The sequence below is a fragment of the Silene latifolia genome, chromosome 1 (genome assembly GCF_048544455.1).
Source record: "Silene latifolia isolate original U9 population chromosome 1, ASM4854445v1, whole genome shotgun sequence".
NCBI lineage: Eukaryota > Viridiplantae > Streptophyta > Magnoliopsida > Caryophyllales > Caryophyllaceae > Silene > Silene latifolia.
Window position 1 is genome coordinate 3,349,130 of NC_133526.1, and position 23,709 is coordinate 3,372,838.

Here is a 23,709-nt window from a genome sequence, read left to right on the forward strand (position 1 = left end):
TGACCTCGGAGAAAGGTGGATATCACAACCACAAAGTAACAAAGTACAAAGACGGTCATAGGCATTTTGCTGGTTTGAATGCCGAAGAGAAAGAGTTCGTGAGGCAACAAGCCCGGGCGTCGATTCCCCCGAGAGGTATTAAAAATGGTCTTCATCAAAGAACTCCCGATAAACCCCAACCTACAAGCATCCAAATTTATAGTGCGGTTAACAAGTTTCGGCGTGAAGTTAGAGGAACACGCAATACCGCTCGACAAATGTTGGCTGTAGCCGTTGCTGCTAATTATGTGGAATGACACAAAACAGATTCCGAGACAAAGGAGCTTAGTCATGTTTTTATGGCTCATCCGGAAGCGGTTAAACTGTTCCGTGCTTATCCACATGTGGTTCTTATTGACTCGACATACAAGACAAATGTTTACAAAATTGCTCTTGTTGAGGTTGTTGGTGTAACACCGTGTGGTTCTTCCTTCTTAATTGCTACGGTGCTCCTTCCGTCAGAGTCGGAAGACGATTATGGGTGGATGTTGTTGAGATTAGGGGAGCTACTAAGTTGTACGGGTTCATCTATTTCTGCCTTTGTCACTGATCGGGAGATGGGTTTGATCGCCGCTCTTGAGTCCCTTCATCCGAGCACTCCTCACCTTTTGTGTCGTTGGCACATTAACCGTGTTGTGGAGAAACAAGCACTCTCAAAGCAGAATTTGATGTGGTACAAAGATATCATAATGCACAGTCCAGAAAGCGGTTGAGACCGCGTGATCAATGCATCCACCATTGATGAGTTTAGCAGCGCTTGGAAATGTTTTAGTGAAAAGTGGGAAGAGATGGCGTTTTATGTGATCAGTACATGGGGTAAATATAGGAAGAAGTTCGTGAACTGCTATACAAACCAATACTTTCATCTCGGAAACACGGCAACTTCCCGAGTAGAGTCCGCCCATTCACTTTTAAAAGCTTGGTTGAAGAGTAATAACCTAAACCTTGACACTATGTGGTTCCGTATTCATTCCATGCTTGAAGCGGAACACTCGAAGATTAGATATGAGCTAGAGGTTTCGAGGAGTAGGCCGCGAATTGGAGATCGTGTATTTTCATTGTTGCAAGGAAATGTGTCTATCAATGCCATTGAGATAATGGAAGAAGGGATTAAGAGAAGGATAGAGCTCGGAAATGTGTTGGAAGAGCATTGTGGATGTGTGCTAAGGGTTACTCATGGATTACCTTGTGCTTGTGCATTGATCCATTTGCAAAGAACGGGTAAGAGGGTCCATCTTGAAGATGTTCACGCTTTTTGGAGGACCTTGGAGTACGACAATGTTGGTGTACCACCAAAGACCGATGATGATGAGTTGGAGAAGCTGTTTGAAGAAGCTAGAGCTTGTGACCCGGCGAAGAAACGGGTAATCATTGAGAAATTGCGAGATGGTCTTCACCCGGAAGACGAGGAAGTTAAACCACCTCCTGTTAGAGAAAACCCCAAAGGGAGGCCGAGGGGTTCTACTACCCGGAACAAGTCGGGATTTGAGCATGCAAGGAAGAAGGCTGCGAAAGTTTCTACTCCTGCGACGACATTTGTTCAACATACGGTGGGTGATTTTGATCAAAGACCGGTTGGTGCACCGTTGGAGTCCGGCTACACTAAGGGATTTTTGTCAACTTGGAACAAAAAGTATGCGGTCCCTGAAGAAGTACGGGATTTCTTTGATGGTTGGGTAGATGTCGGTAATGATAGTCATTGTGGTTATCGGGTGGTCTCGCATGCTGCGCGGGGTAGGGAAAGTGACTATTTAGTCATGGGAGAGTGGGGTATTCGGGAGATTAAGGCATACGAGTTGTACAAGGATTTTTTTGCTGATAGTTGTGTGTTGCCTACGGGTCTTACCAGATACGAGGAGGCATTGAGACGGATGGAGTTTACTAGCAGTGGAGGATGTGGGCCTAACCATTGGATGTACGGGGAATATTTGTTTGTCATTGCATTGTTGTTTAACTGGACTATTTGTGTCATCGCCCAGCATGAAGTTGGAGAATCTCGTACTTGGCATTGTAGCACATACTTACCCCTAAGGCCCACAACCCAAGTGACGAGGCCATATGGTGTTTTGTGGATCGTTAATTACCATCTCCATTGGATGAGATTGCATTGTCGAGTACCAGCGACAGATGCACCGATACCCCCGATCGATCCTTTCTGGCTAGGGTCAAGAGACCCTTTGGTTACACCATATGCTGATTTGTACAAGACAAACATCGAGAAATGGCATACGTTGATGGGAACTACACCTAAAGTTTATGGCAGAAGACGGCGTTCCACACCAACTAACGAAGAAACTGCAAGGAAATTAAACTTTGATAATGCATTTAAAGTTTGATTATGTAATAATTTAAAATATGCTCTACTGTTATAACAATCATATTACTAATTATGAAATTACTGGAATTCAAAATAACCGTTAGAAGAGCCTATAACCGTTATAATTCAAAAATGTCCGTTACAATTCAAAATAACCGTTACAATTCAAAATAACCGTTACAATTCAAAAATGTCCGTTACAATTCAAAATAGCCGTTACAATTCAAAATAACCGTTATAATTCAAAAATGTCCGTTACAATTCAAAATAACCGTTACAATTCAAAAATAACCGTTATAATTCAAAAATCGCCGTTACAATTAAAAAATAGCCGTTACAATTAATAGCTTATAAATAGGCCATTCTATCAGACTTATGTGCCGGTAGAGTGCCCAACCAAGGAATTCTTTATCTCTACATCAATGATTTGTTGACTCAATATATGTCTACCCAACCTGAAGAAATTGAGGTTCAAGATCATGAAAAAGATAAGAAATCGTCATCTTCATCATCGGAAGATAACTAAGTTCGGTAGTTATTTAATTATGTTATGTTTTAATTAATAATCGTTGTATTTTCAATTTATGTCGTCGTTGCATTTTCATTTAACTACGTATTAATTCCCGTTGTATTTTTAATTTATGTTTTATCTTATTAAGTGTTGTGTCTGTATTATGTCCTACTGTTAAATTGTATCGTGTTTTAATTAAGTGTTGGACTGCGTTTTAATTAAAGTTGTATTTTAATTAAGTTTTAAGTACTTTCGTTCATTTCAATGCATAACATTAAAAACACTAAAAATGTTCACACAATCAAAATATTCATACATAACGAAAGAGAATAAAAATATTCATACGCAACACAAATAAAAATGTCTGTACATCAGAATAAAAATCTAAACTACGGGGTAAGCTCATCATCATCATCATTATCCCCAGCATCATCCTCGGCATGGTCCTCGGCTCTGAAGAACGGCGCCATCTCATCCACCAATTTCCGCGCATATTGCCACTTCCTGTCCGCGGTAGGCTGTCTATAAATCTGTGAGAAATGACGACTAAGAGCTCGGGATACCTCGGGCTCCTCGCTCAAAGGAAGAGAGCGAAACTGAGTACGGCGTGCAGGAGGGTAGAAGTGTGGGTGAGAAATCTTCCTATACCAAGTCATGTATCGCGTATCACTCTGAAAAGGCATCAAAGCCCGGTCAAACCGCTCTTTCAAAACTATCTCGACATCACTCAAACCCCACTCCAAATCAGGAGAATCACCATAAGACAGCTTATAGCCCAAGGTCGGCTTAGCCGGACGATAGTCAACGATCGGAACCGCATAGAGTTCGGGATAACTCGAACATACCCGTCTTGACGGAGACACCTATCAGTCGGTACGGCTCTACTATATCCAAAAACCTAATCAAGCCCGAGTAGAGCGAAATACTGCAAGCCCTGTGAGGACTAACACCATAAGGGAGCCACGTCACGTGCTCCGCCCTAAGCCCGTCCAACCTCTCGCCCTTGCTCTAACAACCGAACATCTCCCCTAAACCTAGGAAGCCGTGACCAAGCCTCGACAAGTGGTCTCCCCTCGACATAATATCCGGAGTGTGGTCGGAACATGGGAAAGTACTCATATATCCAAGCCTCAAGTAACGGTAGACAACCGCTAACACCCGACCCTCCCTACGCGAAGCCATCCCCAACCTGTCGATACAAGTAGGCCAATGTCGCGCCCCCAAGCATACGTGTCGATATCACTCAACCGATCAAACAACGCAACATACGGGCAATAACCCTATCACTAGACTTGTCCGTAAACAAAGTCTCTCTCCTACCAACACCATCATGTAAGCCCTCGGATAGTCATGCTCAAGTTACCCGTCTCCGCAAGCTCTATCAACTTCTTAACCGTCACTCCACCACCCTTGTACAACGGTGGTTTCACCTCTTTCAGAGGCAATCCAAATAAAGCAGCCACCTTCCTCTCATACCGATCTCCTCCCTCGTAGGACCGTCCTCTATAACCCTCATGCCATCCACCCGTATCCCAAGGATCTTCTCAACATCATGCAACAAGATAGTAATCTCACCAAACGGCATATGAAAAGTGTTGGTGTCGGGCTGCCACCTCTCTACAAAAGCGCTAATGAGGTTCTCGTCCAAACCGGTCATCAAAGAATGCCTCAAATGACCAAGGCCACTCCTACTAACTCTCTCCATAACACCGCCACGGACCTTTATCTTACTTATCTTCTCTAAAGCACCCGGTCTCTCGTAACACGTGATCCACGATCTCATTCCCTGACCGGTCCAACTACCATAAGCTACGTGGCCACCAAAGCTACGTAGGACGCTAAGGACACTCGGACCACCCTCAACCGGACCCGTAAGACACCAAGAATTATCCTGAGTCTTTGTCTTCTTCCTCCCTGTGCTACTAGATGAACCGTCACCAAGCGGCACATATCGACCTCTACCATCCCGTACCACCTTCTTAGGTGGTAGTACGGCGACCTCCTCGTCAAGAAAACGAGAGTCATCGTCCTCCTCCTCCTCCTCCTCCTCCTCCTCCTCCTCCTCCTCATCATCATCATCATCATCATCATCATCATCATCATCTTGCTCAACCACATGGTCAAAATGTTCTTCCTCCTCAACATCAGAATCGGCTAATGGCTGCCTAAAAAACGCACTCGGTAAATCCATCTTGGTCATAACGGGGTCGGAAGTAGCGTCGGGAGTAGGGTCAACAGAAGGGCGTATTTCGATGCCCTTACCCCTACCCCTACCCCGACCACGACGAGGCGCTAACGGTAAAGGGATACGCCGTTTAGAGCTCGTTACTCTTCGATCTTTCGTACGACCTAGTGAAGTCATAATGTAATCTTCGCTGTTCGACATCTGCATTTACGAGATTAAAAAGTTAGTTAAATAAAATAAAAACAAGTTTTCATAAAAAAATAACATAAAATTAACAACTTCTAATAAAAAATAAATATAAATTTAACGATTATAAGTAAAATACACAACTTCTAAAACAAGAAAAATAATAATTGCACATTAAAATAAAAATTATCAACTTTAAATACAAAATAAATACAAATTACACATTTAAATACAAAATTAACAACTTTTAATTTAAAAAAAATATAAATTACACATTTAAATACAAAATAACAACTTTTAATACAAAACAAATATAAATTTAACCATTACAAATCAAAATAAACAACTTCTAAAACAAAAAAATATAAATTACACATTAAAATTAAAGATATACAGTTTTTTTTTAAAAAAAAAAGGTCCACACCATAGACGGACTTTGAATTCAAACGTCCTACCATGGATCAGACGTTGAATATCAAAGTCCATCACCAGGTAAGACGTTGAATATCAACGTCCTTGCCCACGACAGACCTGGACATTCAACGTCCCTCCATGGTAGACGTTGATCTTCAACGTCCATCCGAACCTAGACGTTGAATTTCAACGTCCATCCCCTTCCCAGACGTTGTGTTTCAACGTCCATCCCCAACCCAGACCCTATAATCGTCCCTCCATTGCAGACAACAGACAACAAACAACAATAACTACATCGACAACAACAACAAACAACAATAACAACAACAAAACACAAACAACAAACAACAACAACTACATCGACAACAACAACAAACAACAATAACAACAACAAAACACTAACAACAACAACGAGAATGAAGAAAAAAAGAAGAACGAAATTGAGGAAAATAAAGAAGAAACAGAAGAAGAAGAAGAACGAGAATGAAACAATAATTCATTCAAATCAAGCAAACATCAATTACTAAACTAATGGAATTGAGCAAACATACAAATTTGACAATGTAGAAAATCGGATTGCACTTACTTGATTGCGAGAATGGAATCGAGAAGAAAAGGTGTTGCAATGGTGCGTGGTGTCGACGGCGGTGTGCTGGTCTGGCGTTGTTCGTTGTCGGTGGTATGGTGGTGGTGGTCGGAGGTGGCAGTGCGTGTGGGTGTCGGAGTTTTGGTGGTGTTTGGTTGAAAGGGGAGAGTGAAAGAGAGGTAAGAGGGAAATAGAGAGTTCAAGGGTAGGGGGCGTCTTTTTAATGAAAAGCGTCGACGATCCGTTATAAAACGTCGACGACGTTTCGCAACCCGGTTGAAATTTTCAAATAATGAAACTGTGGAGACAACCTTTAACCCAGTTTGGCACCATATGTATCCCTTTACATATTCTACCGGTGTTTCGGGTATAGTCTGAATTAACAACTGGTCGATGGAATAACCAATTAATATTTATCTATCAATCAATATCAATTCATATGGAAGTCTGAATTAACAACTGGTCGATGGAATAACCAATTAATATTTATCTATCAATCAATATCAATTCATATGGAGTATATCGATATCTATCTATCTACGTAGGTAAGAAAGGGGTGTTTTTCGAGCAAATAGATGCAGACTAATTTTTACCGAATTGCCTAAAACTACGTAAAATTAATCCAAATAAACCATATACAATCCTAGGTGGATCTAGCAAAATAACGGCTGTTGGAGACTCGGGTATTTCAATTGCTATCCAAACAAATTGGTCCAAACAAATTGATTAATATTTTGAAAATAAGCACAAGTAAAGAGATTTTTGGTAAATAAAAAAGAAGATTACTTATCAAGTCAAAGGTTCTATAGGTAAACAGTCCGTCTTGCTTAAGACCACATTATTTCAGACCACAATAAGACCACTCACAAGTGAGAAGCACATGGGTGGTAGGACACCCCCATGAACTTTTCCACTCACACCTTAAATGGGTTTTTTGTTAGAGGAAATGGTATTCGTCTAACTATTTCAGACGGATATGGTGGTCTGAAATAAGAATTTGTGATAGGTAAATTATCCAAGGTCAAATTACAGGAAATACTACAACATTAATAATTAAACACATGCATAGCATAGCTATTGGCTAATCTTCCCTCATCATCATCCGCGTACCCTGCTCACGTCATTCTCAGCCTCTAAACGAGCCTAGTCCTGATTGTGGCATCAATATGGGACTCGCTTCATACCGGTATAGGGGGGTGCCTGTCTCATACTCATGTTAACAGGGGGAGGTCTAGGTCTTGTCGTCTGTTGCTGAACTGGGGTATTATTGTGCAACTGTGTTTCTCTAGGTCTAGGACGTGTACCCGGAGTTCCAAGGACGTGTTTACGTGGTCCACTCTTCTGAAAAGGTAAAAGTAAATTTTAATTAGTATTTTAGCTCGACTTACGCACTACTACAACATTACTCTAGTACTTCAGGGCTCTCGAACCATATTATGCCATATTCAACAAGATTACAAGAGTCAAGATAAGATTGTAGGTTACTATTACGACACTCCTGAGACAGTCACCTGGTACAACACAATTACTTATATTTGGGGTTGTTCTTGTGGCTAAACTATCGATCAGCTTTGGGTGAAAATGCTTGGTTTTCTAAAAGCGACAGATTTGGTACTCTCGAGCCAAATCTTTGGACCATCGCATGGATCAGAACTCGAACCATGGTATTCATCTCGTTTATTGAGGGGTGCAGATTTGGCATCTAGGAACATTATTTGTAAACAAAAACTTAATTTAGTAAAGCCTAAACCATGTCAATTGTCAATGTTGCACTGTTCTTGGAACAAAGACTCAGAGAGAGTAGTGAGAACCGGAGTGATTAAGAACGAGAGTAAATAAGCGGTGAACTGGTGAATGCAAGGTAGAAAGGCCATTAATCAATATAAAAACTTACATTGATGTCAGGATTCCTTTTAAAAGCGGGGGGTTCGTGTAAAGTTGAGGGGAGTCCGCTGACAAAGCTCAAGGACGATCCTGTAAAAAAAAAGTAGAAAGTCAGCAACATAAAAAAGCAGCAACATAACGCTAATACATAACTAAAACTGTCAAATGTCACGCAAATCGCAATACCACTATTATTTTTCGACTTAAATAGCATACCAAATCTCTAGCAAAGGCTTAGAACAAAAATGATTTGAGATCAATCGGTCACTTGAGATATGGTGTCAACCGTTTTATCTATGGAGTATATAAGTTGACACATCCAACTGATAAAAGAACCATAAATATAAAATACACACAAGAAATTTGAATTAGAGCATTGCTAATTAAAAGCCCCTGGAACGACTATGAATCAAAGTATGTGACAATCAATGGCGGGATTGCATCTCACAAATTACTAATTTTCCTCCAAAATTTATACGCTTGCTCAACATGATGGAAATAAGATAAAGAATGTGTATATGTACCCTATGGCCTATACATCACCAAAAGCAAGAAGCCGAGCTAATTCCACAGTATGCTCATTAGTCATTAGCATGTTAGGCATAAGAATAATCAGATGAACACAATGAAAACATAAGATCGACCTGAAACTATTATAGATCAACTAAGAGATAGACTTACTATTGTCATTGAAATTGAAGGCATCAATGATGTCACCATCCTCTATTCTGAGCATGTTTACTGTATCGATATCCGTTAGCTTCAGTCCCTTGTAGAAAAAGCAGGTGGAGTCATGTTTTCCATTTTCGCTATCAGAGAAATTGCGCTTAATTGAACGCAATAACGACACATCACGAGCAACCCTCACAAATGTGTCTCTCCTTTTGTGTGCACGGATGCACAGAGTTCGATACCAAATAGGGCTGCGCTGATCAACACCTAAGACACCGAATTAAAAATGTCATTTGCAGCCGTTATATTTTGAACATCCAAAACAAAAATGTAACACAGAAGTCATTCCAAGAGTTCAGTTAGCAAGATCACCCTATTAGCTTATGCCAATTAAATCAAAAGCAGACGTAACGACTAACGACAGCAGGAAATTATAAAAACATCATGATTGTATAACATTTCAAGAGCAACATGAAGTCGAGAGATCATTAAGTAAGTTAATTGTAGATTGCTACTAATATTTTAACGACAGAGTTACTGCGTACAATTTGTCAAGAAATCTAGTTCCGTTGCCACTAATATTTGTGTAGATGTAGAATAATTACAGATATATTCAGGTTGTGTTTGCTTTTAAAGGCTATTTAAGTTGATTGTAAATTGCTCGTATTATCAGAATAATCTAGTTCCATCGCTACTAATATTTGCGTAGAAGAATAGGTTATTCAAGTTCCAAAGAAACAACATTTCATACCTTCCTTCTAATTAATCACTGCAAATAAGGCTATTCAAGTCCAACACATATGGGAAACAAAGTAATGTTCATGTTATTACCTACGCAAACAAAACACGAATTGCAAATCCATAATACCAAACAACAACTAATCAAATACCCTTAATCAAAAACATAATTAGAATAACACCCGTGTGCGAGAAGGGATCCCACAAATTGCGGAGTAAGAGGTGTCAAATGCACGAAGTCTTGCACATCCATCAGCGACACACGGCAACATAATTAGAACGACAACACCCGTGTGCCATAAGAGATGTCAGATGCACGAAGTCCTGCATATCTGTCAGTGACACACAGCGATTGTTTTCGGATAACCATAAATGGGATTTACCTCAATAACTGCAGCAAGTAACTCCAACTCCATAATGGCGAAGAGGTATATCAAGTATTCAAATTCATCAAGTCATTTTACTTTAGTCCATAATCACATAAAACCAACAAATACAAAATCTTCGGCTTATTTAGAAATAAAAACCCATAATTGTAAAGAAATCAACTCAACCAAAAGCTTAAGATGAGAATTAAAGTCCTAAGATTGGTTTCATAATCTAATATGCCCCCTCGCACGAATACCCTTTCGACTTAAACTGTGAATGCAAGACAGAAACAAACTCAACAAAAAGGTTAAGTTCATGGTTGGAGGGGTATTTGAGATTTGAACTCGTGACCTTTTGGTCAGAGCAGCTTTGATAACCATGTCAAGAAAGCAACTTAACCAAACGCTTAAGCTAGGGCTGATGATAGAATATAAATATAGTAGTTGGACCTTAACCATCACCTTAAGGTTTTGGTTGAGATGGTTAATCTAACATGGTATCAGAGCGCCTATGACCAAAGGTCACGAGTTCAAATCCTATCATCCTCCAATAACTTACGAAGTGGAAGTGGAATTTCAGCACGTGGTACGGGGAGCCTATGCACTAACCACTCTGGAAGCCCGTAGTTGGGCATCAAACATTTGTTTAAGGTTTTGATTGAAATGGTTCATCTAATAGCTGAGTCCTAAGATAGGTTTTATACTCTAACATTCGGTTATGGTCCAACTCAAACCGGTTATAACTTATAACAATCAACTAAATAAATAGCAATGTCTAACAAAACCTTATAACAAATTACCTAGAAACTCCGTCAGAATCATTTATTTGCGATTGATTAAAATACCCTCAAATAAAACAAAAACGTAAACAATTCAATAGAGCAGACGGAATGAGAAGACCAACCTTGATTACTCTTTCCGAGACCAACAGAAATAACATCTCCATTAACCATAGAAAGTTTAAGCGGCGTATCAGTAGTCCTAAGTGAAGCACCATTAAACATAAACTTAGTATTACGATACTCCATTCCCATTTTTTCACAATAATGAATCATCAACCATCTCAATTCAATATCTTTATCAATTTTCATAAACTTCTGATAATTCGGTCCATACTCAAGTTTCTGCACCTTCACAGTTATGGTGTTCGGATCAAATTTTTCTACTACTTTTTCTTCGAATTCATCATCGAATTCGTTTGATTCTTCTTCTTCTTCTTCTTCCTCTTCTTCGAAATCCTCTTCGTCGCAGGACTCTTCTTCTTCTTTTTCGCTATCGTATCCTTGCATTTTCAGGACTTTCGACATTATAATGAGATTGATTTTGAGATTGGGGGAGAATAATGGCGGAGATTGGAAAATTGGGGGAGAAATTAGGGTTTTGGAGATAAATGATTGTAATTTTGGCGCCTTTTTTAAGGTTTCAGGCTTACTAGTGTTGGACATGTTACGGGCTTAGCCCGTCAATTCCCAATAGTATTTGTCGGAAGCCCATTCATTTGATCGAATTCGGCAAGGCTTGTTTGAACTTTGGAGCGCAGATTCTCATTTGAGAGTTGAGACCGTTAAATTTGTCTGAAATTCATACCGAAAAAATATTATTATCAATTTTCGAAAAAATGTGAATATTAAAAAGTTACCATTCAGTTTATTATTTAAAGTGAAATTTTAGATGTGACTTTTTATCATTTTTTCTTATGTAATTGTGAGACATTTATCTCAGTTTAAGTTAATACTTCCTCCGTTTTAAAATAATTGAAGTTTTCAATTTACGAGGTGAGCCTTTAAATTCAATTTATGCAAAAATATATTGGTCGGAAAATTATAAAAATTACACCATAAAATTCCTTACGAATAGAGCTTTAATATGAGTATACATTTCAACATATTTAGTCATACATTTTGAGAGATATTGAAGAGAGAAGTAAATGTCTCGAAAAGTGAGAATGACAATTAAAAAAAATAGAGGGAGTATCGTCTTAAAGAAGTCAAGTTGAGTTTGAATTAGTGGATGAAAAACGAAGGACAAACATGAAAGGGAGACGGATTTATACGAAGTGATAAAATTTCTTGTTTGATTAATAAACATTTTCTCTATTCTAGTGATTTTCAATGTTATCTTTTAGTATAAGGTTTACGATATATGAAATAAACGTTTAAAGTTACTCTTATTTTTTCTCTTAATTTCAAGTCTCACGTGTACATAGGTTTAGCAAGGGCTATTTGATAATGAAATAAGATAGTAGTACGTTTAAAAAAGTTAACACACATAGATAAAATAGGCAAATAATTGATTTAGATAGAGGTGGTAATGTAAAAAGGAAATGTATTTCGTTCTAATTTAATCACACTCTCAACATATGTTTAGAGAAAAAACACATTTATTTTTTCCTCCAATCCTCTCTATTTGATATTCCAATAAAAAAAATTGAGTAATACACTACTTTATATATACTTCATATAAGTATATAAGAATTTTGTTTTCAATTACCTCATTTAACTTTAAATCTCTTAATAAAAAAAGCGACAAATGAGAAAAATAAAAAGGGAAGATAATCAAATATTGTTGTAAAATTTGTAGTCTATCATCTAAATAAGTGTTTTAATATCAAGCTCGTTGAAACCACTGTAATGATAAATGTTGTGTGCAATACCTCTTAGTAATGATCTTTATTATCGTATTGTTTTACAGTATGGTTTAGTAAACAAACTCGAACTTAAATTGAACATTCAAGTCAAATTAATTTTGTATTAACAACACACTAATATATAAGTTTTTTTTTCAAAGGAAAAAAAAAAGGAACTCAGGGGGTGTTTAAAATCATTTATAAATGAGTTATTTCATCATAATAAAAGATTTTTAAGTTCGAATTTAAGGGAGTATTAAATAATAGTGTATATAACACTAGATAGAGCTTCATCGTACTTGGTATTTTACCAACCTCAAAACGAGACTAAATCGAACAGTCAAGATTCTTTCCATTTCCTAAATAGAAATAAAGAGTCAATTTTCTTTCAATGGTCCAGACTGTATTCTGTCAATATCAAACGGTTCATAATTTATACGTAGAAATAAAGATCAAATAGAAATAGAGTCGATAATATTATTAAATTGGTTTGTGAGAAAAAAAATCACAAAATCTCATTATAGACGGCACATATCCGTCTATAACTAAAATACGGGACAAATACAATACCACATTCCTAATATGACAAGCAACAAGTGGGTGGTGGGGGGCCAAAAATGTCACAACTTTCAAGTTATTTGACCCGTTTTTAGCTATAGACGGATATATCCATCTATAATAAGACTAACCGGAAAAAATAGAGAGAATTCGAATTGAAATCGAACGTATAAAAAAGAGACGACAGTTGAAATGTTGCATTCAGATTGATAGAAAGAGCACCGACCTTAATAAGTACTTCGTATATAAAACCACAGCATGTTGACGAAGTCTTGTGTTAGAATTTGGACTTGTTTAGTTGATGTAATATTTGACACGAGATTAAAGAGTGATGTTAATTGTTAAAGGGTAGGCGGGCTGGCTAAAAGTGTGGTTTGACATTTCGTAGAAAGTACATCTGAAAATGAAAGTTGACCAATCACGTTTTGCGGCTTTCATTAACATACTCACACTTGGATGACATTCTGATTTGTGGTAGGATTCTTTTCTCTAAGTGTCCGCTATCTTAAGTCGACTTGGCAAATCGTACGGCCATGTCCGGCGGGCAGCCGGGTCAATGTTTTCGGCACCGACTTTTATGCAGCCCGCCTGAACATAAGAGACCTTCGGGCGGTTCAAGGTCCACAAAGTTGGGCCCATCAAGCCGAAGCCCACCAATAAAATGAAAACTATGTACTCCGTATGAGTGTATGACGGGTTAGGTTAGGTTAGGGCGGGCACTTGGTATTTCCAGTTTACCCTAACAAACGGGCCAGCTCACGTTGAACCTAATTCCGCTCATGGCCAGGTCTAATTTTAAGTACTTCAATTTTAAAGAGTTTGTAATTTAGCTATTTTTTTTCTTTAACTTTGTAAGTTATATTGGAAATAAATTATGTGTCATGAACTGATGGGGATATTTGGTATGTTTTTAGTCCTCACATTTATCTCAATTGAATTGTTCGAGATTTTTCTAAGAGAGACTACTAAAAGAGGTAGTGCTATGAAATCAAAAAATCGCATTTTTTTTACAATTATTGTATGATAGTGTGTTTCATTCTATTGAAACATGAAAGTTTGATTAACTTTAGATCTGGAAAAATGGTAACTATTTTTTTTTTTTTTTTTTTTTTTTGAATGACGAGGGGGTTGAGTCCCCCCGGGCCCATGCATTCCCGCACCACCACATGGACCATGTAAGCCACCCCCTTCCTGGCCGCAGTGGCCAAGTGATCATCGCCTCACCCTGTAGTCGAACCCGGGACCTCTCAACTCCCGTGCATTTACGCAGCTTCAGTTTTAACCCAAATTCACCTGACTAACACTACTTGGTTAAAAAAATGGTTAGGTTGACGGTTGACCTAAAAAATGGTAACTATTGTAAGTATGCAAATCATGTTAAATGGTTAGGTTGACGGTTCACCTAAAAAATTGAAATTTCATGAAAAACAGACGCAAAAAAACTTTCATGATTGTCTTTCACCGCCTATACGAAATATAAATCGTATCAAAATTGTACATTTGTACTATCTATGTTTTTAAAACCGATTAAAAGTCTACCATTTCAATACCAACATATTTGAATTTCTTATTAATCAATCCAATTGCTATCAAATTAATGTTTGATACATAACAAATATAATTTCTTTTTGTGTGCGGAAGAAAGGGTGCTACAAAAACAAATTTGTTGTTAACGGAATTTGAACTCAGGTAATGAATATCACATCATCACTTCTTAATAATTTCTCATATAACTTTATTATATGAGCTAACTGATGTTGTATACTAGAAATAAACTCGATAAAACTTGCAATCTCTTCAATTACTCATGTCGATATCGATATCTTTAAGCTAAACTAACAACCTCATGTCGATATCGATATCTCACGGCATCACTTCTACTGTAATACTCCGTATTTATATGTCTTGGGGTACTCTATCGAGTAGCCCTTACTCTGTCGAGTAAGGGCAAGTTGCGGAATAAAATAGTTTCTGACCTGTTGGGTACTCGATCGAGTAGTCAGGCACTCGATCGAGTAGGGGGGTACTCGATCGAGTACCTTGGGTACTCGATCGAGTGTCCGGTTTTACGGGGGAGTTTTCTCGGGTTTTGTTAATTACGCGATTAAGGTATTTAAACATATTCGCAATTGTTTTAAATCACTTTTTACAAAACCTAAAATCTGTTTAAGAGAGAAAGCAACTAGTCTTCTTCCTAATCGCGTTCTTGACAATTCCCGGAGTTCAGACGGTCAGTTCGTATCGTAGTGCGCGTCGTTGGATTCCCTGCGTCGAGGGTAAGCTTTTAATATAATTTATATAATGTTTTGTTAAGATTGATGAAACCCTAATTTAGGAATTGGGGGTTTTTATGAGTAGTATTTGAATGGTAGCATCTATGTGTTGTATGGTAGGAGGAGAATTCGTAGAGGAGCCGTTTTGATACAAAAATTGTAGATACCGTCTGCGTGTTGTGCTTTCCAGGTAGGATTTCCTACTCAGTATTAGTCCCATAATGGGATATTGGTGATGTGGTGTAGTTAGTTGTTTGATATGATGATTGTGATTGTGATTGTGATTGTGCTTGGTTGTCTATGGCTCTCGAGATGTGTTCTCGGCTGAGTGGGGTCACTTGCGGGAGTGACTTCACGCCCTAGTTTCGCCCTTCGTGGAACCCGCCACGGAAGGGATGTGCACATTAATGGACGAGTTATCGCTCGTACGATGAGCGGGGCTTAGGTGGAACAGGCTGCGGTCCCCATCGCGCGGTAGTCCAAAGTGGACGGTCATATTGAGATGATGGGAGTTGGTGTGTGTGTGAGTGTGATTCAAATTGTCTGTGTATCTTGTTATTCTTTGTCTATATTGTTTGTGTGATTAGTACTTGACCCGGTGTTGTTTTGTAAACTGCGGTGATCCATTCGGGGATGGTGAGCGATATTGAACAAGTATAGAGATGAGTACGGGGATAGGCCGGGATGGCCACGACATGACGATAGAGTCTTCCGTTGTAGTTTAGCATTTATTTACATTTCAGTTGAGAACAGATAGTTTGGAATAATGTATTGTACTTTCGGTTTGGTTTCGAGGATTGTATTTATTCATTAAACTACTTATATTAAATGTTGTTTCGTTTTGTCTATTTGATTATCATACCTCGGCGCGAGATGGTGATGTCCTCATACCCGAGTGGTCCTGGTAAGGCACTTGGAGTATGGGGGTGTTACAAATGGTATCAGAGCGACGATCCTGAAACCTGTAACCAATGAACTTAATGAACATAGGGAGTCAATTAAAATGAACCCGGGGTAGAAGTTGTAGGAGCTAGTGCAAAGGCTTGGGAGACGTCCTAAAGTCGCGGGGTCGCCCTACAACTTTGAACCGGTCACATGGGGGAAATGTGTGTTGAGTCATGTGTGTGCTAAGTAACTTACGTAACAATGTGATGGAATGTGTTGATGGTTGGATGTTCGAATTGGAAGTTGATGAGATAAAAGAAAAGTGATGTTATATATATATAGACATTGTTGATGAAATGATAGCATGATGGAATGTTTTACAACGTGGCAATTAATAGCATGATTGTTATGATATAATGTGATTTATACGATTAGCATGTTAGTATATGACATAATATGCGGGTAGTCATTACGTATGGGTGGTACTTGATCGAGTGAAGTCGACTCGATCGGGTAGGTTTTTGACGATTTTGAGTCCGAATCGCGTTTTGGGGCACTCGATCGAGTAACTAGGGGTACTCGATCGAGTAGAAAATCACTCGATCGAGTAGCCTAGATACTCGATCGAGTGGGTTAGAGATCAAAAGGTCTGTTTGGTTCTGGAGTTTGGGTACTCGATCGAGTACATGGGGCCACTCGATCGAGTAGCCCGTTACTCGATCGAGTGGGTTTGGATACTCGATCGAGTAGGTTCTGGGCAGCGCGTTTTCGTGTTTTGAGGTTTAGTACGTGTGTTTATGTTTACCCTTTCTTATATAGCTTCAAGATGCCGCCCAAGAGAAATGCTTTGTATGCGAGAGCTGAGCTTATGACTACGGACGACATCGTCAAGATGTTAGAGCACCAGGATGCTCTTACCGAGACCCGAAGAGAGTGAATGAGGACAAGGATAAGAGTAAGGAGAAGGAGGTTGACCATGCTAAAGTCAGCCTCTATATTGCGAGGTTTAACCCGAAGGAGTACAAGGGAGTTGAGGAGCCTAACCTTCTTGATAGTTGGTGAGGAGATGGAGAACATACTAGATTTAGTTCGCTTGTCCCGATGAGATGAGAGTGGATCAGGCCGCATTCTATCCGAGGGAGGCACTGGCAAGTGGTGGGATTCAGTGAAAGTGAGTGCCAAGGAGATATATACCAACCAAGGGTTACCTCGCTATACCTTGGGAGGAGTTTCGTAGGGGTCGTGAGGAAGGAGTTCGTACCCGAACATGTGAGGAGTAAGTTGAGAGAGGAGTTCGACAAGTTTAAGATGACTTCCGAGATGTCTGTGGCCGAGTACTACAGCGAGTTCAATGAGAAATCTAGATATCTTTGAGGATATGGGTTTGAGTGAGGAGAATCTGGCTTTGAGGTTTGAGAGAGGGCTAACCACGAAAATTATGGATAAGTTACCCGTGGGAGTCCTTACTGATGTAAAGGAAGCATATGAGAGGGCTGGGAGAGCTGAGAGACTAGTGGAGATGGCTCAGGAGAGGTCAGGTGGAGAGAAGAGGAAGTCTGAGAGCGAGGGTGGTGGCCAATCTAATTTCAAGAAAGGCAACCACAATCAATCTAAGGGGTTTTCTTCTGGGTCTGGGTTTAGTGCTGGGACTTCCTTTGGGCGTGGCCGTGGGAGTGCGAGCAATAGTTGGGGAGTGACCTGCTTTGGTTGTGGTGGCGTAGGCCACAAGAGACATGAGTGCACAAGTACACCGGGATCTTTCCGGACCCTGCGCAGCTTCATGAGCAACAGACCGGCGGGATCATGGCCAAACCGGGGAGGTCAGAGCTACCAGAGTGGAGGCAACCGCAACGGCGGTAATTCTTATCAGAAGACACCGATGAACAACAACAATAACAATCAAGGGTCGGGTGCTAAGCCGACTGCATCAGCCAGTACTGTCCAGGGAGGTGGGCAGAAGACCAGTGGCAAGTTGTTCATGATGGACAAGAAGACAGCTGAGGAAGATGCGCACGTTATCACCGGTACATTTCTTGTTAATGGTGTTCCTACGTTTGTTTTGTTTGATTCGGGGGCTTCTCAGTCGTTTGTGTCTTCGAGTCATGTAAAACAGTTGGGTTTGAGAGTATATGAGTCTGTTAGGGAGCAAGTTTTCATACCTTCGGGTGAGTCTGTATCGTGTGGGAGGTTGTTTAGAGATGTATCTTTGATAGTTGGGCAAGTCGATTTCCCTGTAGATTTGCTGGAGTTTCCTTTTAATGGTTTTGAGATGATAGTTGGGATGGATTGGTTAGGAAAGTATAAAGCTAAGATAGACTGTCATCAAAAGAAAGTGTCCCTAAGAGGTCCTAAGGGTGTTAGTGTGTCTTACCGTGGGTTCCTAGTCAAACCCAAAGTTAAGTTGATTGCAGCTGTCACCTTGAAGTCGTATCTGAGGAAGGGATGTCCTCTGATTTTGTGCCATGTGAGAGATGACCGGATAGAGAGCCCTACAGATTGACGAGATACCGGTGGTGGGAGAGTTTGCGATGTTTTTCCGAGAGAGATTCCGGGTTGCCACCGAAGAGGGAGATAGATTTCACCGTTGAGTTGAAGCCAGGGACGGGGCCAATCTCTAAGGCACCGTACCGTATGGGTCCTAAGGAGATGGAGGAACTTAGGAAGCAGTTGGATGATTTGATAGAGAAGGGATACATTAGACCAAGTGTATCGCCTTGGGTGCACCCGATTCTTTTTCGTGAAGAAGAAAGATGGGAGGTTGAGGCGTGTGCATCGATTACACGGAGTCGAACCGTGTGACGATAAAGAACAAGTATCCTTTGCCAAGGATAGATGACCTGTTTGATCAGTTGAGCGGTGCAACGGTCTTTTCTAAGATTGATTTGAGGTCGGGGTACCATCAGGTGAAGATTAGAGATGTGGACATACCGAAGACAGCTTTCACGTCGAGGTATGGCCATTATGAGTATGTGGTGATGCCATTTGGGTTGTCTAATGCGCCGCAATGTTTATGGATTTGATGAATAGGATCTTGAGACGCTTCTTGGACCGATTCGTGGTGGTGTTTATCGATGACATCTTAGTCTACTCTAAGACTAAGGAGGAGCATGAGGAGCATCCGAGGATCGTGTTGCAGACTTTGAGGATCATGAGTTGTATGCTAAGCTGTCCAAGTGTGAGTTCTAGTTAGAGAAAGTTGCCTTTCCTGGGCATGTAATCTCTAAAGATGGGGTAGCGTGGATCCGGCGAAGATTGAGGCGAGGACAAAGTGGGAAGCACCAAGAATGTTCTTGAGGTGAGAAGTTTCTTGGGTTTAGCTGGATACTACAGACGGTTCATGAAAAGATTTCTCCAAGATAGCTAGACCGATGACAAAGATTGATGAGGAAAGAGAACAGGTTTCGTTGGGATGAGAGTTGTGAGACGGCGTTCCAAACATTAAAGGAGCGTTTGACCACGGCTCCCTGTCCTCGCATTGCTGAAGGGAGCGAGAATTTTGAGGTTTATACGATGCCTCGAAGAATGGGTCAAGGGTTGTGTGTTGATGCAGAATGGCAAGGTGATTGCCTATGCTTCTAGGCAATTGAAGCCTTATGAGGAGAACTACCCTACTCATGATCTGGAGTTGGGTGCAGTGGTGTTTGCTCTCAAGATTTGGAGACATTACCTTTACGGAGCAATCTTTAAGGTATTTTCTGACCACAAGAGTCTTAAGTACATCTTCACGCAGAAGGAGTTGAACATGAGACAGAGGAGGTGGATGGAGTTGATTGGCGATTATGACATGGAAATCATCTACCATGAAGGAAGGCCAATGTTGTTCTTGACGCTTTGAGTAGAAAAAGTGTACATTCTCTCCTCCGTGTACTCTATCTTTGATGAGGTGAGGATGAGGTAGCGAGCTTTGGGATACATATGATGCGAAAAGGAGATGCCATGGGTGATATGACAAGACATATGGAGTTTTATGATGACATTCGGGATAAGCGAGGCTTTGGATCCTAAGATAGTGGAGTGGAGAGTGGAGTAGAAAAGGGACAAAGGTGTCCCGGTTTTCCATTCATACAGATGGTAGCTTGAGGTTTGATGGTAGGTGGTGTGTTCCTAACGATGAGGAGTTGAAAAAGACGATCATGACAAGCGCGCATTGCACACCATATTCAGTTCATCCCGGTGGAGACAAGCTATACAAAGATTTGAAGAAAACGTTTTGGTGGCCTGGGATGAAGAAAGAGACAGCTGAGTTCGTGTCCCGTTGTTTGACATGCCAAAGAGTTAAAGGGGAACAGAGAAGACCACAAGGTAACATTCAGTCTTTAGAGGTGCCTGAGTGGAAGTGGGAATCCATTTCCATGGATTTCATTGTGGGTTTGCCGAAGAGTCAACAAGGTAACAACATGATCTGGGTGATAGTGGATCGTCTGACCAAGTCAGCTCACTTTGTTCCAATGAAAGATACGTGGACTAAGGCACAATTGGCTATGGTCTATCGAAAAAACGTGCTTAAGTTACATGGAATCCCTAAGGACATAGTGTCTGACAGAGATGCGAGGTTTATATCGAGGTTTTGGAAGGAGTTGCAGGAATCGTTGGGAACGACTTTGAAGATGAGTACAGACATTTCATCCTGCGACGGATGGGCAGACGAGAGAGAACAATCAAGACTCTTGAGGATATGTTGCGAGCTTGTGTGATGGATTTTGGTGGTAGGGGAGCGAGAGGTTGGACTTGATAGAGTTTTCTTACAACAACAGCTATCACACCGGTATTGGTATGGCACCGTTTGAGGCTTTGTATGGGAGGAGATGTAGGAGTCCAATCTGTTGAGACGATAGTCTTGAGGCAGATGGTTTTAGGACCAGAGATGGTGCATGAGATGGTGGAAATGCATTAAGATGATCGAAAACGGATGAGAGCGACCCAGATCGAAGAAGAGTTATGCAGATCTACATCGTCGGGACATAGAGTTTCAGGTTGGGGACAAGGTTCTTCTGAAAGTGTCTCCAATGCGTGGAGTTATGAGGTTTGGGAAGAAAGGCAAGCTAAGTCAGAAGTTTATAGGGCCTTATGAGATCTTAGAGCGAGTTGGGGAAGTTGCTTATCGTCTGGCATTACCAGCTGCATTAGAAAGAGTGCATAATGTGTTTCATGTATCGCAGCTGCGGAAGTATGTGAGTGACCCGTCACATGTGTTGGAGGCAGAGAGCTTAGAGCTGGATGAGTCTTTATCATATCTGGAGGTGCCTAAGCAGATCCTAGACCGAAAGGTTAGAAAGACCAGGAGTGGTGAGACAGTTTTGCTTAAGATCCTTTGGTCTAACCACGAGACTGAGGAAGCTACATGGGAGGCAGAGGATATCATGAAAGAGCGTTACCCCTTCCTTTTTGATCAGGTATGTATGGTTACGGGGACGTAACCTTGTTTCTTTTAGGAGGGTAGGAGATGATCGCGAGCAGTTTTTAAGAGTTTTACACACCTTTTATAGGTTGTGTCGGTATGTTTGTCGGGATAGGTTGGGGTTAGTATCATGTTTTACGTTGTGTTTTGTTTGACCTTCGAGTCGGGAGGCTTATGGGAGTACCTTTGTTTAGTGGTGGTTTGAACTTCGAGGACGAAGTTCCTTTTAAGGAGGGAAGACTGTAATACTCCGTATTTATATGTCTTGGGGTACTCTATCGAGTAGCCCTTACTCTGTCGAGTAAGGGCAAGTTGTGGAATAAAATAGTTTCTGACCTGTTGGGTACTCGATCGAGTAGCTGGGGCACTCGATCGAGTAGGGGGGTACTCGATCGAGTACCTTGGGTACTCGATCGAGTGTCCGGTTTTACGTGGGAGTTTTCTCGGGTTTTGTTAATTACGCGATTAAGGTATTTAAACATATTCGCAATTGTTTTAAATCACTTTTTACAAAACCTAAAACCTGTTTAAGAGAGAAAGCAACTAGTCTTCTTCCTAATCGCGTTCTTGACAATTCCCGGAGTTCAGACGGTCAGTTCGTATCGTAGTGCGCGTCGTTGGATTCTCTGCGTCGAGGGTAAGCTTTTAATATAATTTATATAATGTTTTGTTAAGATTGATGAAACCCTAATTTAGGAATTGGGGGTTTTTATGAGTAGTATTTGAATGGTAGCATCTATGTGTTGTATGGTAGGAGGAGAATTCGTAGAGGAGCCGTTTGATACAAATTTGTAGATACCGTCTGCGTGTTGTGCTTTCCAGGTAGGATTTCCTACTCAGTATTAGTCCCATAATGGGATATTGGTGATGTGCTGTAGTTAGTTGTTTGATATGATGATTGTGATTGTGATTGTGATTGTGCTTGGTTGTCTATGGCTCTCGAGATGCGTTCTCGGCTGAGTGGGGTCACTTGCGGGAGTGACTTCACGCCCTAGTTTCGCCCTTCGTGGAACCCGCCACGGAAGGGGATGTGCACATTAATGGACAGGGTTATCGCTCGTACGATGAGCGGGGCTTAGGTGGGAACGGCTGTGGTCCCCCACTGGCGGGTACGTCCATGGACGATCGGTATTGAGATGATGGGAGTTGGTGTGTGTGTGAGTGTGACGATTCGGTATGTGTATCTTGTTATTCTTGTCTATATTGTTTGTGTGATTAGTACGACCCCTGGTGTTGTTTTGTAAACCTGCGGTGATCCATTCGGGGATGGTGAGCGGATATTGAACAGTATAGAGATGAGTACGGGGATAGGCGGGGATGGCCACGACATGACGATAGAGTCTTCCGCTGTAGTTTAGCATTTATTTACATTTCAGTTGAGAACAGATAGTTTGGAATAATGTATTGTACTTTCAGTTTGGTTTCGAGGATTGTATTTATTCATTAAACTACTTATATTAAATGTTGTTTCTGTTTTGTCTATTTGATTATCATACCTCGGGCGACCGAGATGGTGATGTCCTCATACCTGAGTGGTCCTGGTAAGGCACTTGGAGTATGGGGGTGTTACATCTACAACTCAATTTAAGCTAAACTAACAACCTCTTCAATTACTCATGTCGATATCTTTTTTCACAAAAAGCTGTAGAGGTATAGTGTCCCTCACACAAAATGAGAGTGGATAATGTCCGTCTACAATGAAACAGATTGTATCTTTTTATCTATTTTTCCTTTTTTTAACAACAGTAAAGATATTGCAGCTTACACAATACTTACCCGACTCCGATAATCGGGTAATATCATCAACTCATACTAAACAAAATTAGAATAGAATGTGTTGGAAGAACAAAGAAAGTGAAAGTCAATAGACGTTCAAAATGTTCATACTAGCTGTTACAATTCACGTTTCATTTGACATTTTCCATGTCTTTCTTAGTTTCTGGAACCGTGGAAAGAAGATTGACTGCCGCAACGTGATACAAATAATAAATACAAAAAGGTCACCTTCATATATAAAGGAGAACAACGTCAAGCTTAACATTTTGGCTAGTGTCAATATTTGGGGCTTA

At 40.4% G+C, this 23,709-nt stretch overlaps 2 protein-coding genes and 1 long non-coding RNA gene across 3 annotated transcripts; 2 read left to right on the forward strand and 1 right to left on the reverse strand.

Moving 5' to 3' along the window:
• Positions 1–827: 827 nt before the first annotated feature.
• On the forward strand, positions 828–2,375 carry LOC141635644 (uncharacterized). The gene has a single exon (XM_074446736.1). The coding sequence runs from the start codon at positions 828–830 to the stop codon at positions 2,373–2,375; it is 1,548 nt and encodes a 515-aa protein (XP_074302837.1).
• Positions 2,376–6,940: 4,565 nt separating this feature from the next.
• LOC141593892 (uncharacterized) lies at positions 6,941–9,383 on the forward strand. Its single transcript, XR_012521953.1, has 2 exons — positions 6,941–7,047; positions 7,245–9,383. It is a non-coding gene; the product is annotated as an uncharacterized LOC141593892 (long non-coding RNA).
• Positions 7,217–11,295, reverse strand: LOC141593876 (uncharacterized). The gene is made up of 4 exons (XM_074414180.1): positions 10,805–11,295; positions 8,804–9,061; positions 8,133–8,212; positions 7,217–7,579 (listed from the first exon to the last, which is right to left on the reverse strand). Exons 1-4 carry the CDS (start codon positions 11,205–11,207, stop codon positions 7,400–7,402), a joined length of 921 nt encoding a protein of 306 aa, XP_074270281.1. The 5' UTR covers positions 11,208–11,295; the 3' UTR covers positions 7,217–7,399.
• Positions 11,296–23,709: the final 12,414 nt, after the last annotated feature.

What these genes read in the sequence shown, in the direction of transcription:
- LOC141635644 (XM_074446736.1), top strand. Translation starts at nt 828, where the DNA reads ATGGCGTTTTATGTGATCAGTACATGGGGTAAATATAGGAAGAAGTTC.
- LOC141593876 (XM_074414180.1), bottom strand. Translation starts at nt 11,207, where the DNA reads ATGTCGAAAGTCCTGAAAATGCAAGGATACGATAGCGAAAAAGAAGAA. An exon ending in TCTCGGAAAGAGTAATCAAG is followed by an intron (nt 9,062 to 10,804) that starts GTTGGTCTTCTC and finishes TCGGTGTCTTAG; the next exon opens with GTGTTGATCAGCGCAGCCCT. An exon ending in AAAGGAATCCTGACATCAAT is followed by an intron (nt 7,580 to 8,132) that starts GTAAGTTTTTAT and finishes TTACCTTTTCAG; the next exon opens with AAGAGTGGACCACGTAAACA.